Source organism: Molothrus ater, chromosome 27 (genome assembly GCF_012460135.2).
Source record: "Molothrus ater isolate BHLD 08-10-18 breed brown headed cowbird chromosome 27, BPBGC_Mater_1.1, whole genome shotgun sequence".
In the NCBI taxonomy this organism is placed as follows: Eukaryota; Metazoa; Chordata; class Aves; order Passeriformes; family Icteridae; genus Molothrus; species Molothrus ater.
Window position 1 is genome coordinate 3,886,876 of NC_050504.2, and position 16,543 is coordinate 3,903,418.

Consider the following 16,543-nt stretch of genomic DNA (forward strand, 5'->3'; position numbering starts at 1 on the left):
ATCAGAGACAGAACAGAAAATCTGTACCAGATTTTTGCCCTTCAGCCATATTTCCTGTGTGCTCCAGGGAAATCCAGTGCTTCCAGGGTGGGAAACAGCACAAGAAGAAAGGAGAAGGGGACCCTTGCTGCCTTTCTCAGGACAACATTTACTTTAAATTTGCATGTGCAGCCTGCTGGAAGCCCCTGGGTTTGTGCAGAGCTGATGGGGTAAGCTCTGTACCACTGTGGCTGGGAGAGGGATGACTCAGCTTTAGGTGATAACAAAGTCAGAAATTGTGATAACAAAGTCAGAAATTGTGATAACTTGTCAGAAATTGTGATAACTTGTCAGAAACCATGGCCAGGTGCAGTTGCTGACCCTGTGAGCCCCGGGGATGGCTGTGCTGGGGCAGGGTCACCTTTCCCTGATCATTGTCTGTATGTCACTGGCAGAGGTTGGGGACAGTGCTGGAGTGACCTCAGGTCAGTCTGGGGGTCCAGCAGAGCAGGTGGCACTTGCACCCCACAGGCTGCCCCTGTCTGTCCTTCCCTGCCCTTGGGGACAGCCTGGCACTGGCTCCCCTGCTCCTGACAGCTGATGTCAGCATTGAGGAATTCTCAGTGGAGGTGAGGTTCTGGGGGCTGTGAAATGTGAAAATTTGCTCTGTAGCAGGAGCCTGTTGAGCTGGACCTGGTGGGATGTGCTGCCCTGGTGTGGGCACCTTGCTCTGGAGCCCAGGCTTCCTCTCTGTGCCAGGCTCAGCTGTGCAGGAGTTCCTGAGTGCCAGCACTTGTGAGCTGAGCAGAGGCACCAGCAGTGCTCACAATGGGCTGGTGTGGGTTCTTCCTGAGGACCATCAGCCCTGGGAGCTCTGTCATGGCCCTGCCACTGATGGTGCTGAGCAAACCCAGCAGCACAGGCTGTGCCATGGCATGTGCCATGTCCCCACAGCTGGCACAGGCTCTGCTTGATCAGGGATCATCCCTCTGTGTCTGCAGCCACCAAAGTCCCTGTGCAGGATTTTTATGCTCCCAGTCTGGCTTTGTTTCCATGTCCAAGATCTGCCTCTGCTTTCCTCCCCATGCCACCCTCTGTGGGCATTGCCCCTTCCCTCTGTGGTGGCCCTGCAGAGAGCAGGGTGCTGTGCCTGCAGGTGTCTGCATTTGATCCCAAACTGTTTGATCCCTTCAGCAGCCAGGCTGGAGTGTCTGTTCTCACTGCCTGTGTGCACAATCCCGACCTCCCAGCACTGTGTTCCAGGCTGGGAGTGCTCTGTGTAACCTGGCTGTCCTTGAGGGAGTCTGTGTTCTTAATTAAATTTGCTCCCTTCTTAGGAAATGGCTGATGTGACATTAGATAAGCCCAAAACCAGCTTTTCATTCCAAGCCACTCCTGGCAGCAATTCCCTTCTCTTTTTCAGCTTCCTATTTAGTTACTTACTCAGTCAGGGTGGGGGGAAGAGGAGGAGGAGGAGGAAGAGTACATCCCCTCTGCAGTGTGGACATTGTGTAAAATTCCTTTTCCACACCCTCTGGGCTGGTTACCAGCAGTGCCTGTGAGGAGCCTTTGGGACCAACTTCCCTGGGCTGGGATGTCCCTGCTGAGACTGAAATGTCCCTGCTGAGGCTGAGGTGTCCCTGCTGGGACTGAGGTGTCACTGCTGAGGCTGGGATGTCCCTGCTGAGGGTGAGGTGTCCCTGCTGAGTCCATGGTGTCACTGCTGAGGCCGAGATGTCCCTGCTGAGGCTGAAATGTCCCTGCTGAGGCTGAGGTGTCCCTGCTGAGGCTGAAATATCCCTGCTGAGGCCGAGATGTCCCTGTTGAGGCTGGGATGTCCCTGCTGAGGCCATGGGCTGAGTCCTGGGAGTGGCAGAGCTGGTGCTGCCACCCTGGAGGGAGCAGATGTCCCTCTGTGGAGGTGCTGCCCAGCCCAGCCACACAGCCCTGCTGCAGGAGGAGGCTCAGGGTGGTTTTGGGGGGGTGGGGGTGGCTGGTACAACCCCTTCCTCCAGCCTGTGGCCCCTCAGAGGCCTTTGCCATGTCTGGCTGTGGTGATTAGGGCTCTCTGGGCAGGGTGAGGCAGAGCTCAGAGGGGCTGGTGCCAAGATAAGGCTCTATCAGGCTGGGCACACTTGGATCCTGCTGGTGAAGGAGGAAAGATTCTGAGAAAGATTTTTCTTAATGCGGCTGCTTAGGAGCAAGAACTGTTTGAGTTTGATAACTTTATATGTCAGGATAAACGTGCAGGTGGGTCCCATCTGTGCCTCTGGGCTGAGGAAATCCTCTGCAGTGATCTGCCCAGGGTTCCAGCCACAGCTGAGGTTTGGGTGCCTCTCCTCCTCCCTGAACTCACATGAGAGACACAGAAGCTCCCATGGGTGTGGGGTGGTGAAGCCAGCAGTGAAACAAGCCCTGGGTGTCCCTGGAGCCCTCCTGGGACAGGCACCCTGTGCTGTGCATGCCCAGCTGTGCATCCCCTTCACCCAGACCCATCCTGGCCCCCCTGTGCTCCTGCCCCAAGCTCTGGGATCACACAGACAATTCCTGGCAGGGCTTGGTGGAGCCTGGAGCTGAGCAGGGCTTTGATTCATGATCTAATTCTGAGGAGAGTGATTACACAGGCCCCTGTACTCTTTCTGGCAGCCAAATGCAGGCAAGAAATGGGTTATGTTCCCTGATTGTGGCGGTTCCTCAAAGTGAAGCCTGGCACTGGCACCTGCAGCCCAGAAATGTCACCCTGATAAGGCTGAGGAGCTGCAGTGGGCTCCTGATTGTGGAACATGAGCCTACTGCTTTCAGGCCAAGCTGGCTGCAGATTGGTGTTCCTGACCAGGTCAGGAGAGGACCTGTTCCCCTGCCCGAGCTGCCACCTCCCTAAAAAGTTCTGCTGTGGAGTGGCATTTGGAGGGACCATTTAGGGAATTTCTCAGATCACTCACAAAGGGAGGTGTGGGAGGGCAGCACTTGGAGCAAACTTCACCCCTAATTTCCTCTCCTGTCTGCAGGGGCCTCATTGGACTGGAATACTCCCCTGCTCCTCTGGGATCTTCCAAGGCATCTTGTTTCACGATGGAAACCCTTGATAAGGAGACAGGAGCCTGCCAGGGACCAAGCTGAGATCCCTGCCTGGCTCTGTGTCTCCTGTTGGAGAGCTGGGGCTCCCTGCCAGCCTGGGCTGACTTCCTGGGCCTGGGCAGTGCATGGGACCCCTGTGTGGGGACAGCCACAGAGCCAGCCCAGAGGGCTCAGGCACCATGCTCCCCTTTCTGGCCATGCTGAGAAGGTTCTGGGCAAGGCTCACCTGAACAAAGAGCGTTGTTTAACAGGGCTGAATCAAACCATGTTGCATCCTACAGCCCAAAACCCACGGCAGGGCCAGTGCAAGCACTGTGCCTGGGGCACCTGGCAGAGGTGCTGGACATGGTGTTCAGCCAGTGCTGCTTGTTCAGCTGGGACCAAGCCCCTCACATGCTCCAAGGAGCGCAGGGCTGAGTGGGGATGTGGTTGCTGCTCCCTGCTCGCCAGCCAGAGCAGCTCTTTGCAGGGAGGCATCGCTCCAACTCCGGGCTGGGAAGGAGGTACCCGGCTCCTCGGGCAGGAGGAGGTGGCTCGGGTGGGGGTAGCAGAGCAGAGATCGGCCAGGAACATTTCATTAAATGCTTGTCCCTCCCTCTTGCCAGCGGGGATTTGTGGGGAGCAGCCGTGCGGGACGCGGTGCAGGTCAGCAGCTGCAGTCACCCTGCGGGTGCCAGCCTGGCGTTTAGGAGCCCACGACTGCCTTCCCTTGTCGATCCACTCCTTAATGTTTCCGGTATCGTTGAGTAGAAACAATCTGACCTCAGGGAAAAGAAATCAGCGGCGGCCTCAATTGCTTTGTGTTTTGTGTAAACAGCCTCACCGGCAGAACAACCTTCTCCTTCAGCCTGGACAGACAACACGCTCTTGTCCGGCTGCTGGCTCCCGCGGGGCTGACACACACCTTCGACTCTTCCTATTTGCCTGACCCTAATTTCAGGATTTCGGACCGTAGTGACCCCGAGCGGGATTCTCTGGGGCAGCGTGAGGGGGAACTCGCGTCCCGGCAGCGGGACCAGAGGCAGAAACTCCGAGGAAATGTTTCAAGCAGGGACGTTCCTGCTCCGGCTGCGTTCGTCACAGCAGCCCCGGAGCCCCACGGGGGCGGCGGCAGGGAAGGGGCTGTCCTGCGGGGAGGGGACAGCGAGGAGCCCCGGGACGCGGGTGGGAGCCGGGCGGTGTCCCCCGGCTGGGACGGGACATCCCGGCACACCGGGGTGACCGGGAGCGGTGCCGGGGCGCTCGTCCGCTGCTCGCAGCCCGGTTCCCCTGCCCGGTGCCCCTGCCCGGTGCGTGCCCCTGCCCGGTGCGGTGTCGGTGCGGTGCCCCTGCCCGGTGCGTGCCCCTGCCCGGTGGCGCAGCGCGGCCGGGGGGCGGCGGTCGCTCGGGGGCGGACCCGGGCGGGGCGGGGGCGGTGCCGCCGGGCCGGGCGGGGCGGTGCCGGTGCCGGGGCCGGTGTCCGGACCGGGTCTCGGCGGTCGCTCCCGGTTGCGGGCTGGCGGAGGCCACGGGTGCGGAGCTCGGGAGCGGCCGCTCCCGCCGGGCTGGAGCCGATGCTGGCGGCCGAGCCCGCCGCTACCGGAGCCATGTCCCATCCCGAGGCGGAGCGGGCGGACGGCGGCTCCGCGCCGCAGCCGGAGCCGGAGCCGGGTCCGGGGCTCACCGGGCGGGCCCCGCACCGTAACCGCAGCCGGCGGCCCTCGGGGCGCGATTCCCGACGGGCTTCCTCCCGCTTCAACCGGCGGAGCTCGGCCGAGCTGGAGCTGCTGGGGTACCCGGCACCGGACGGAGAGCGCGGGGCATCGCCGCCGCCGCCGGCCGCTGCGGGGCTCCGGGAACCGGAGGAGACGGAGAGCGAGGAGGTCGAGACGCGGGCGGTCGCCACCTCCCCCGACGGCCGCTTCCTCAAGTTCGACATCGAGATCGGCCGCGGCTCCTTCAAGACCGTCTACAAGGGGCTGGACACGGAGACCACCGTGGAGGTGGCGTGGTGCGAGCTGCAGGTACGGCCCCTGCCCGCGCCCACAGACCCCAGCCCCGGCCAAGGGGCTCCAGACAGGCGCTGGGACCCTCTGCCGTGCAGCTTCTCTGCTGTGTGCAGCTCTCCCCGGCCCTGACCTGCCTGGCTGCTGTGTGGGACTCGCGGGGCTCCCTCAATCTCCGCTTCTGCCGTCACTGTGGTGCCACAGCAGCGGGGCAGGGCTCGGTGCGGGCTCCCCTCGCTGCCCTGCGCTGTGCCCATCACTGCCAGTGCCTCGGTGCCTCATGGGTCCGCTGGCCCGGACCCAGAGTCCTGCTTAGTGCCGCCGCTCCTGGCCCTCCTGCTCAGCATCACGTGCTGTTTTCCATTTGCTTTCTTGCTGCCTGCACCGTGGAGCATGCCAGGGTGCCCACGTTCTTGATGCCAGCCCCTGCTCTGGCACTTTACAGGTGGATCTGGGGCTGAGCATCCCACTGTGTTTCTGATGCTCAGCAGCTCGCAGCTTTCCCTCCAGGAGCACAGCGAGGGCAGCAGTGCCCTCTCTGCGTGCCTGCCTGTGCTTGTGTTGGATCTGCCCCCCAAAGTTTGCACCCATAGCTCTTGGTGTGCCCTGGGGCAGGTGCCTGCAGCGAGCTGGGGCTGGCTGTCAGCTGGGAGCAGGGTACAACACGACCTTGGTGCTCTCTGCCTGCTCGACCTTGGCTGGAGTCGTGTACAGGGTCACCTGTGAGTGGCTCCTGTGGTGCTGCCAGGGGCCCTGTGCTGGAGGAAGCAGCTGGATCTGTGCTTCCAGGTCTCTGAGGAGCATCCCCAGCTCCTCTCTGCTGCCACACTCCTCCATCTCCTTGGCTGTCCTGCAGCCTGACAGCAGGATGCTGAGAGCAGTGGTGATAGCGTTGCCTCCACAATGCCTTTGCCCCCTCAAGTGCTTTTGATGGGCCTGATCTTGTCCATGGAGGTGCCCACAGAGATCTGTGGGGCTGCCTTTTCTCCTTGGAGCACCTTTTGGTGAAGTCCAAAGTCTCCCTCAGTTTCCTGACTCTGGGATGGCTGCTGTGGTGGGAAAGGTCCAAGTCCTTGTTGACACAGAAAAACGTGTCTTTCGAGTTTTGTTGTCTTGTTCCCAAAAGCTCAGTGCACTTGCAGGTAGCTGCCTGGGCTGGGTCCTTGGGGTGGCTGCAGCCCAGCAGAGCAAGAAGAGATCCTGAGAGACTGGTGGGTGGTTTCTAGAGGGGCTGCCTGTGGCCTCTTGGTGAGGAAGGTGAAGATTTGCCCCCCATCCCCATGGGTTGCACAATTGTTTCAGCTGTTGAGAGCTCAGTTCAGAGCCAGCTCAGTTCTCCTGCCCTCACAAAGCTCCACAGCTCCATCCAAATGCCCCTGAGCTCTCTTGAGTCCCTTCAGGTGGCAACCACTGACTGGAACAGGCTCTCCTTGGCGAGCCCAGGACCTTCCCTCCCTGGATGAGTCAGCTGTCCCCAGCCTTCGTGTCCCTCCCGGTGGGTCTCAGCCTCATGTCACAGCTGTGCCCCTCTGCCTGCCCTGGGGCCTGCAGGGCTGGCAGCAGGGCTTGTTCCTGCTCCTCCCTACCTGCAGGCACTGCTGGTGTCGTGGAGGGGCTGGGAGGGGATGAGCCTGCACCACTCAGGTGGAGGGGAGCAGGGAGCTGGGCAGCAAAATGCTCCCGTGTGCCAGCCCAGCAGGAACGTGCTGGCCCTGAGAGCCAGGCAGGAGTGGCAGAAGCACTCACTTGTCCCCTGGGGGTGGTTGTGGAGAGGGTCCCCTGCCAGGGACCCTCCTGTGAGCCCCCCATGTGGCTGGGGACACCTGATCCCTCTGGGGGTCACTGCCAGGGCCAGGTCCCTGCCCCTGCCCTGTCCCCTCCCCAGCCAGGGCTTGGCTCCATTCCACTGACTGCTTTTATCCAGTGTCTCTTGTACCCAAATCCTTGTCCCACAGGGGGCTGAGAGCACAGACACAGACATTTAGGCGTTTGTTGTTTTTTTTTTTTTTTTTCAGCAATCATGCAAAGAATTGGACACTGTGGCACAAATACGGGATTTGGAACCACAAATAAAAATGGTTGTGGTTCTGCCATTTTAAAAATAGCTTTGTCCTGTGCACTTCACAGTTCTCCTTCTATTGCCTTTCAATTCCAAATGAGTACTTAACCTCAGGCCTGACCTGTTCTGCACCAGAGAACCTGGTTCAGCTGCTGTGATGGATCCCAGTCCCAAACCCCAGCTCTCCCTACTGTCCTTGCCCTGACCTTCCCTCCTCAGAGCCTGCTGAAGCAGAGGTTGGTTTTGCCTGTCTTCTGTCTCCCTGAGACCCTCAGGGGACCTGCCCATCCCTGTCCCCTGTCCTGAAGGCAGCGTCTGTCTGTCCACAGCCCCACTGTTTGTGCTTTCCAGCTTTAGCCTGGCACTATTTCTGTCCGAGGTGCTGCGGGTGCTGGGGAAGGAGGAAGCAGAGAGGAAACCAGAGGCCCAGAGTGGGGTCTGGCTGTAAATACCTGACTGTGAGATTTTCCTGTGGAACCCCTTGGGGTTCCCCAAGCGGGCAGGAGCGTTCTGGGCAGCAGGCACTGCAGAGCCTCCCCTGGCTCTGGCACCCAGGTAACCTCAGCCAGCAGCCCCGGGGCTGCAGGGCACCTTGTGTGGGTGTGTGTGTGCTCACATGGCTGTGAGCACACAGCAGCTCCTGCTTGGCAGGGCAGACCCACGGGGAGGGCAGTGAGTGCTGGCACCCGGTGCTGACAGAGCTGGCTCCTCTGGGGGGGCTTGGGAGCCCCTGTGGCTGTGGACATGGCTGGAGGGACAGTGCTGAGCGCTGGCTCTGTGCCCCACCATTGCCCTGAGTGTCAGTGCAGAGCCAGGGACGGGGGAGCCCTGTGAGTGCTGCAGAGAGCACTGAGCACTGCCAGGCTGGGGACAGCCTCCTGCTGCAGGGACAGCAGCCATCCCCACCCTCCCTTCTCCTGCCACTGGCCTCAGCTCCTGGTGCTGGCTGTGCTGGGCTCCTCAGCAGCCAGCTCCTGGCTCACAGGAGGGGCTGGACCATTGCCACCATTGCCACCCAGCTCCTCGTGGTCCCCATGCCACCACCCCCAGCGTCCTCCTCCGCCCCGTGTGGGTGCTGTAAGGAGAGGACACGGTGTGCCCGTGCTGTGTGCCATGTCTGTGCTGGCAGCCCTGCCTGCCCTGCCCCTGCTGGTGCTCCTCCAGCCCAGGATGGGCTCTGGTGCCCACACTCAACGGGGAGAGTATCAGCACAGGGCTGGGAGCTGCTGCCACTTGGGTCATGTGGAAGGAACGATGCCAAGCGAGCCCAGCAGCCCTGGCACAGCCTGGGGCACAGCCTTGCCTCCCCCAGACCTTACTCCAGGCGCTCTGGGAGAGGTGGCCTTGTGCTGGAACTGGGCACAGCACAGTGAGGGCTGTGCTGGCACAGCTGCTCCAGCTGGGGTCTGCTCTGGCTGAGCTGGGACAGCCCAGGCCACCCATGACACCCCATTTCACAGCCTGTGCCAGCTTCCTCATGCCCTTGCAGGTTTGTGGGGTGCAGTGAAGCCTCTGGACACCTCCCAGTGGGTAGCAGAGAGCCAGAGGGGTGGTGGTGGCCGTGGCACTGGGCAGGGAAGCTGGTGTGGCCCTGCAGGGGTTCGGGTGCTGTTTTCCTCCTTCCCTATGAAAGGTCCCATTCATGCTGCTGCAGCAGGCTCAGGTTCTCCTCTGGGCTGAGCCTGTCCCTGAGCATGTATTAAATGTGGGGGGATTATGGAGCGGCTCCAGCCAAGCCTTGGGGCCGCCTGTGATGCAATGAAAATGTTACGAAAGCCGAGGGGATTGATGGATGGTGGCCACTGGCCAAGGGGCTGAGGCAGCTCTGGCAGCTCTGCTGGTGGGGCAGCTCCAGTTTCCTTGGCCTCTGAACGTGGGCTGGGCAGGGGTCCCAGCTTGGAGGCGCCCAGGCTGTGCAGCAGCTGAGCTCTGCAGGACCCCAGGCTGTGGTGGAGCTGTCGCTGCTCCTCCTGCCCAGGGCTGAGCACTCCCTCGGGGCTGGAGCTGCCTCCTGCAGCTCTGCCCAGCCAGCTCCCCTCTCCCTGCACCCCGGGGCTGCGTCCCTCCAGCATGAGGGGGCTGTCCCCTCCGCTGGCCTCTGCCCCAGCTGCAGTCAGCACCCTCGGCTTGTGTTTCCACTTTAATTAACTCGAGCAGGAGGAACATGGAAAAACCTGGGCTGGAGCCTCCCCCGCCTGCTTTCCCCAACAAAGGCCTCATTGAGGCTGGCCCAGCACCCGGCTGCACAGAGCCCAGGGCTGCCGGTGCCCCGGTGGGGGCAGAAGAGCCGTGGCCATCGTGTCTGCACAGGGCAGGATGGCAGCAGCCTCTGCAGAGTCCCCAAATGTCCCCTCCAGCTGCAGGACGGGGTTCCCTGTCCCCAGGCAGCGTGGTGGGCTCCAGCTGGGGGCTGAGTGAGCGGAGTGGGCTGGGTGGGCTCAGCACAGGCCAGTGGGGAACTGCTTGAGTTCCTCATTGTGCACCCGCCCAGAGGGGTGGGCTGGGGGGAGGCCAGTCCAGGGTGGTCCCAGCCACGTGTGTGTCACTGTGCTGGGGGACAGCAGCTCTGTGCTGAGGCCACAGAAGTCTCCTCTGCCTTGTGTGGGGACATGAGGGTCTTCTGTGGCCAGGGCGACCCCCTGTGCTCAGCAGGACCCCCCTCATGCCCCCGCTGGCTCCCACAGACACGGAAGCTGTCCAAGACGGAGCGGCAGCGGTTCAGCGAGGAGGTGGAGATGCTGAAGGGGCTGCAGCACCCCAACATCGTCCGCTTCTACGACTCCTGGAAGTCAACCATCAAAGGGCAGATCTGCATCGTGCTGGTCACAGAGCTCATGACGTCTGGCACCCTGAAAACGTGATTGGGGCGTGCAGGGGAGGGAGCAGGGTCTCTACTCTTTGTTGTGGGGTCATCTGAGTCTGGGTGGCGATGGGAGGAGGGTGGGCTGGAGCCAAGGCTGGGCCACAAGGCCGAGCCCCATAGGTCTGAGCCCTGTTGGTCCCTGGCAGGTATTTGAGGCCCTGTTGGTCCCTGGCAGGTATTTGAGGCCCTGTTGGTCCCTGGCAGGTATTTGAGGCCCTGTTGGTCCCTGGCAGGTATTTGAAGCGCTTTAAGGAGATGAAGCTGAAGGTGCTGCAGCGCTGGAGCCGGCAGATCCTCAAGGGTTTGCATTTCCTGCACACTCGCTCGCCCCCCATTATCCACCGTGACCTCAAGTGTGACAACATCTTCATCACCGGCCCCACGGGCTCCGTCAAGATTGGGGACCTGGGCCTGGCCACGCTCAAGAGAGCCTCCTTTGCCAAGAGTGTGATAGGTGGGGGCTCCTGGGGGCTGTGGGGGCTGCAGGGGTGGCCATGGCAGGGGTGCTGAGCTCCCCTGCTGCCCCCAGGCACCCCCGAGTTCATGGCTCCCGAGATGTACGAGGAGAAGTACGACGAGGCCGTGGATGTCTATGCCTTTGGGATGTGCATGCTGGAGATGGCCACCTCGGAGTACCCCTACTCTGAGTGCCAGAATGCTGCCCAGATCTACCGCAAGGTCACCTCGGTGAGGCCCGGCCCCAGCTGGGGGGTGCTGCCATGGTCAGCAGCCCATTCTGGGGGGACCACAGCCCAGGGTGGCCCCAGCCATGTGTGTGTGTGCCACTGTGCTGGGGACACAGAAGCCTCCTCTGCCTTGGGTCTTTTGTGGCCAGGGCACCCCCCTGTGCTCGGCAGGACCCTCTGTGTGCCCTCCTCACACCCTCACTGGCTCCCAGCTCCCCACTGGAGCTGCCAGGCCCTGCTGCTCACAAAATGTGTCACTGTGTGGGTTGTGTGAGTGGCCAAAGATAGTGAGGGGTTGCTCTGCCAGGCCATGGAGCTGTGGCTGCTGGTGGTGGTGGTGGTGGGGCATGGCTTGGCCAGACCCCACATCCCTGGCTCTGCACCAGTGTGTTAATGGGGTGGAACAGGAGCAGTCTGCTTTGGGCACTGCAGCTGCCCTGACCGGTCACAGCCAGCTCCTGCCAGCTCCTGCCTGTTGAGGTGGAAACTCTGAGCCCTGGGGCATCCTGGCCACATGCAGGCACACGTGGCCTGGCCACAGGGGCCACTGCAGAGCTCGTGTGGCCCTGGGCTGGTTGTCCCCTGGGCTCTGGGCTGGCACAGGAGGTGCTCACTGTCATTACCCCCAGGGCCTGAAGCCCAGCAGCTTCTACAAGGTGAAGGTGCCCGAGCTGAAGGAGATCATCGAGGGCTGCATCCGCATGGACAAGAACGAGAGGTGGGAGCAGAGCAGGGCCTGGGTGGCAGGGCAGGGTCCCCCTGGCCCCGAGCCCACGCTGAGCTGTGCCCTCTGCAGGTACACCATCCAGGACCTGCTGGAGCATTCCTTCTTCCAGGAGGACACAGGGGTGCACGTGGAGCTGGCTGAGGAGGACGATGGAGTCAAGTCTGGCCTCAAGCTCTGGCTGCGCATGGACGACACGAAGAAGCTGCACGGCAAATACAAGGACAACAATGCCATCGAGTTCCTCTTTGAGCTCTACAAGGACGTGGCAGAGGAGGTGGCTCAGGAGATGGTGGGTACAGGAAGGGGGAGCCCTGGGCACTGTGGGGTCCCTACACAAGTGACAATCTCCCTCCTGTGCAGGTGGTCCTGGGCTTTGTCTGTGAGGCTGACTACAAGCTGGTGGCCAAGGCGGTGCGGGACCGTGTGGTGGCCATCAAGCGCAAGAGGGAGAAGCTGAAGCGCGCCCAGGGCGCTCCATCACCTGCAGAGCCAGAGCAGCCGCCAGGCGTCCTGCGCCTCCTGGAGGAGCTCAAATCCCCGCTGCCGCCTGGTGGCCCCACGCCCGCCCCGGCCACCCCTGGCTCTGGGGACTCTGCCTTCAGCAGCACCTTCCCCCTGGAGCCTGAGGAGCCCGAAGCTGACCAGCACCAGCACTTCACCTACCGGCACACCAGCTACTCCTCAGCCACCTGTGCGTAGGCACCGAGAGGGCAACAGCCGGGTGGGCAGCAGGGCTGGGAGGTGGGTGGGGGGTCCATCAGCTTCTCCCACCCCACAGCCCTTCCCCAGCTACCCAGCCAGGAAAGGCACTGCCTTTGCTTCATGCCAGCTCTCCTCCACAGCCGACTGTGAGACTGATGGGTACCTGAGCTCCTCTGGCTTCCTGGACTCGCCAGACCTGGCCCATCGCAGCTTTGTGGCTGTGGACCCCACCAGCCCTACCCCCAGCCGGCCTGTGCGCTGCTTCCCCACGGTGAGCACGGCCCCACGGGGGCAGGGGGGCTCAGGGCAGCTGTGGCACCGGCTCAGGGCAGCTGTGGCACCGGCTCAGGGCAGCTGTGGCACTGGCTCACCCCAGCTGTGGCACCAGCTCACCTCAGCTGTGGCACCAGCTCACCCCAGCTGTGGCACCGGCTCAGCCCCTCCTCTCCCTGCAGAGCATCGCCGTGCAGCTGCCCACAGAGCATTTGCCCCCTGCCAGTGGCTTCTCCTCCTCGGTGGACAGGTGAGGCTGGGGGGGACTGGACAGGCAGGGTGGTGCTTGGGAATGGCCATGCTGATGCTCTGGAGCTGGGGATTCCTGCAGCTACACCTCAGATGTGGCATCGGGCATGAGTGATGGCTACGAGGGGCTGTCAGCCAGCGAGCAGAGCACCAAGCTGCCACCCAAGAGAGCCTCGGGGAAGCTGCTGCGGCGCCGAGCCCGCTCCAGGCTGCGCATCACCAACGTGAGTGCCACCAGAGCCAGGCTGGGGACAGGCAGGGGCCAGGTGGGTCATCCTGGTTATCCTGAGCCAGCCCTGCCACCCACAGATCTCCGACAAGAACGACCGAGTGGTGGAGTGCCAGCTGCAGACCTACAACAACAAGATGGTGACCTTCAAGTTCGACCTGGATGGGGACAACCCGGAGGAAATTGCAGCCGCCATGGTGAGAGCAGGGGGAGGGTGAAGGTGGGGTGTGCCTGGCTGGGCTGGGTGCTGACCGACCCCTCCACCCTCAGGTGCACAATGAGTTCATCCTCAAGTCAGAGAGGGAGAGTTTCATCAGCCGCATCCGGGACATCATCCACCGCGTGGAGACCCTGCTGCGCAAGGACGGCCGCGGTGGCACCGAGCTGCCCAAGGGCCCCGAGGCTGACAGTGCTCTGGGCAGCCCTGTGAGTGCCAGCCTGGCCCTGCCAGCGCTGGGGAAGCTGCTGCTGCTGCTGCTGCTGCTGCTGAGCATGGCTTGGGATGCTGCCTGGCCCCAGGGAGTCCGGGGTGGGGGGCTGGGGTGCAGGGTCCTCCTGTGGTCACTTGCCCGCTCCTGTGACAAGACAAAGTGTTCCCCAGCACAGAAGAGACTCCAGCTCCTGTCCCCACAGGTGGTGGGGCCAGGGTGGGGCCCAGTGGGGGCTTGGCACAGCCTGGCTGGGGCCTCTACCCCAGTGCTGGGCTCAGCTCACCCTTCTCACAGGTGGACCTGCAGCTGCAGGGGCTCTCTCGCTCCATCTCCTCCTCATCCTCGCTCAGTGGTACGTCTGTGCCCCTCTGCAGGCCCTTCCTGTCTCCCCCAGCCCCATGCAGGCCAAGTGATGGCCTCAGCCAAGCCCTGAGGGTCTCAAAGGACACATCCTGCCCTGGCTGAGGCTGGCTGTCACCCTGTGCCACAGACCTGAGCTGCACCAGCCCCAGCCTCTCTGTCCAGCCCCCTGTGCTGCCGCTGCTGAGCCGCTCCCCGTCAGAGACCAACCTGGCCAGTCCTGTGGAGCCTCCGGCAGCCCCAGTGCCACTGGGGTCCCCCTCAGGTACCAGTGCAGGCAGGGTGGGCTGTGGAGGCTGCCAGCTGCTCCCCTGGGCAGGGCTAGGAGGGGGCCCTTGGGGCTGCTCCTGATGCTCCTCTCCCTGCAGGCCCAGCACAGACCTGGCCCCTCGTCTCCATGGCTCCCTCCTGGCTCACGTCGTCACCAGCACTGACACGAACGCTGACTCCCCAGGGGACCCCAGCGGGGCCTGTCCCCCCAGCCCTGCCCCAAGCCCTCCTGTCCCCCCAGCCTGTCCCCACACCCCCTGTTCCCTGTGAGCCCGGCAGTCCCCTGAGCCCCACTGTGACCAGCACACCCTTGTCCCCCACTGCTCCCCTCTTGTCCCTGGCCAATGTCTTCTCCCTGGCAGTGATGACTGTGGCCCACACTGTCTCCTCCATTGCCAGCTCAGGTGGGCACCTGTACCCACCCCTGCTGCCACGGCCGCAGAGTCTTGCCCTGGGTGCCCCACGCTTTGTCTACCCTGACCCCACCAGCACAGACAAGCCAGTCCCACCCAGCAGTTGGACCCCAGAGTCAGTGGGAGCTGCTGTCCCCACTGCTGGGGTGCCCACATCCTCCCTTCCCTTGGCACCAGCCCCAGCGTGCCCCACGGGCAGCGAGGCCGTGGGGAGCCCTGTGCAGCTGCTGAGCACATCCACACCTGGGACTGCAGAGGGCAGCACGGTGAGTGTGGGCGCACAAGGGCAGCTCCAGGTGCAGCTCAGTGCCAGCAGGGCTGGGTGCTGGCTGCAGATGCTGCACTGGAGTGGGATGGAGCCTCTTGGCTTGTGGAGCCACCAGGATGCAGGGAGGGCTGAGAGGGTGGCAGATCCCAGGGCACAGAGGGGAGGACAGGAGATGTGGTGGGACCTGGGGTGGGGCTGCTGATGGTGCTCAGGTGCCCACAGGGGAGGACAGGAGATGTGGTGGGACGTGGGATGGGGCTGCTGATGGTGCTCAGGTGCCCACAGGTGCTGCCTGGTGCCCCCAAGCCCAGCCAGTCTCTGATCATCTCGGAGGCACCAGCCCCCAGCGTGCCCAAGGCGCAGCTCTCGCCCATCAATGAAGGTAAGGAGGGGCAGGGCTGAGGCCGTGCCAGGCACAGCAATGCCCCTGCCAGTGCCTGTGCCCACCAGCTGTCCCTGTCCCCAGCAGAAGCCAAGCCCCAGGTGCTGGGCCGGTTCCAGGTGGTGCCAGCCAAGGACCTGGCTGTGAGCTCCGCGGGGCTGGGCAGCAGTGACGGGGAGCAGCCCGGCACAGAGCCGGCAGCGAGCGCCTCCCCGCCTCCCGCGGTGCCCGACACGAGCCACAGCTCCAGCAGCGACTCGGACGTGGCACCAGAGGCACCCAAGGCTGAGGAGGTGCCGGCTGAGGGGGGCTCTGCGCCCGCTGCGCCAGCGGGGAGCGACCCCGGGGAGGGCCCTGGGGAAGAGAGCACAGAAAATGTGCCACAGGCCATGCTGAGCCAGGTGTGGCTGAGCTACTCCCGCAGCTTGTCCTACGTGAGCAGCGACGACACCGAGAGCGAGGACGAGGAGATCTGGGAGGAGCTGCAGAACCTGCGCCAGAAGTGAGCCGGGGCTGGGCTGCACCTGGGCGGCCACACGCGCTCCCAGCCAGCCCGGGGGGACCTCGCTGTCCCTTCCCCAGGCCCTGCTGCCAGCCCCTGTCCTCTCCTGTCCCCAGGCACCTGGCGGAGGTGCAGCTGCTGCAGAGCGCGCAGAAGAAGGAGATTGAGGAGCTGTACCTGCGCATGGGGAAGCAGCCACCACTGGGCATCGTCTCGCCCGCTGCCATGCTGTCAGGCCGCCAGCGCCGCCTCTCCAAGGGCAGCTTCAACCCCTCCCGCCGCAACAGCCTGCAGCGCCTGGAGCTGGCACCGCCCGCAGGTACCGGGCCCGCTCCCCACTGGGCAGGGAAGGGCAGGGCTCTGGGTGAGCGGCACAGCCCCGTGCCCCACCGGGCAGGGCTCTGGGTGAGCAGCACAGCCCCGTGCCCCACCGGGCAGGGCTCTGGGTGAGCGGCACAGCCCCGTGCCCCACCGGGCAGGGCTCCGGGTGAGCGGCACAGCCCCGTGCCCTCACCCGTGCCATCCTCGCAGGCATCATGCGCCGGAACTCGCTGAGCGGCAGCAGCACCGGCTCGCAGGAGCAGCGGCTCAACAAGGGCGTGACCTTCGCCGACGACCTCGGGCGCGTGGTAAGGGACAAGGGCGGGTCCCACGGGGATGCCATGGCGTTCCTGTGGCACTCGGTTCACGGCTGCTTCTCTCCCCAGTAGCCGGCTGGCCAGGAATGACTCCATGAACTACCTCATCCAAGTGCCTGCTGCCCCGGGGAGGCAGAGCCAGCCCTGCAGAGCCTGCGCTGCCCTCGGCTGTGGTGCAGGCCTGTCCCCAGGGCTCTGCCCGCTGTCCTCAGCCCCTCTGCGGGAGGACACGAGCGAGGTGTGTCCGTCCTTGGTGGCTGGAAGGAGCTGAGCCCACCTGAGGACCCCCAGCCCCGCGGCCACATTCAGCTCCCGGTGGCCCTGCCAGATCCGGGAGGAGTTTGATATGAACTGGCGTTGGAAAAGCGTTTTCATAAAGGTGGATTGAATACAAACTGGCTCTGCGTGTGTCTGTCGGGCAGGACGCGTGGCTGCTTGCCTCACTGTGT

At 63.4% G+C, this 16,543-nt stretch overlaps 1 protein-coding gene across 3 annotated transcripts; it reads left to right on the forward strand.

Moving 5' to 3' along the window:
- The first annotated feature begins 4,610 nt into the window (after positions 1–4,610).
- On the forward strand, positions 4,611–16,489 carry WNK4 (WNK lysine deficient protein kinase 4). Of its 3 annotated transcripts, none has more exons than XM_054517463.1 (20): positions 4,611–5,060; positions 9,786–9,958; positions 10,198–10,418; positions 10,494–10,651; positions 11,280–11,368; positions 11,447–11,666; positions 11,738–12,068; positions 12,220–12,350; positions 12,535–12,602; positions 12,684–12,825; positions 12,911–13,027; positions 13,101–13,256; positions 13,556–13,613; positions 13,752–13,886; positions 13,990–14,570; positions 14,858–14,954; positions 15,039–15,456; positions 15,573–15,775; positions 15,988–16,085; positions 16,164–16,489. In XM_054517463.1, exons 1-20 carry the CDS (start codon positions 4,611–4,613, stop codon positions 16,164–16,166), a joined length of 3,849 nt encoding a protein of 1,282 aa, XP_054373438.1. In that variant the 3' UTR covers positions 16,167–16,489. The 3 variants fall into 3 exon arrangements, with proteins under 3 accessions (XP_054373438.1, XP_036254898.1, XP_054373437.1); XM_036399005.1 differs by having other exon boundaries at positions 16,167–16,489; XM_054517462.1 differs by having other exon boundaries at positions 15,988–16,201.
- Positions 16,490–16,543: the final 54 nt, after the last annotated feature.

Bases quoted from the DNA above. Each gene is read 5' to 3' on its own strand.
- WNK4 (XM_054517462.1), top strand. From the start codon at position 4,611: ATGCTGGCGGCCGAGCCCGCCGCTACCGGAGCCATGTCCCATCCCGAG. The intron at 10,419-10,493 runs GTGGGGGCTCCT...TGCTGCCCCCAG, and splicing joins CTTTGCCAAGAGTGTGATAG to GCACCCCCGAGTTCATGGCT. The intron at 13,887-13,989 runs GTACCAGTGCAG...CTCTCCCTGCAG, and splicing joins GCCACTGGGGTCCCCCTCAG to GCCCAGCACAGACCTGGCCC.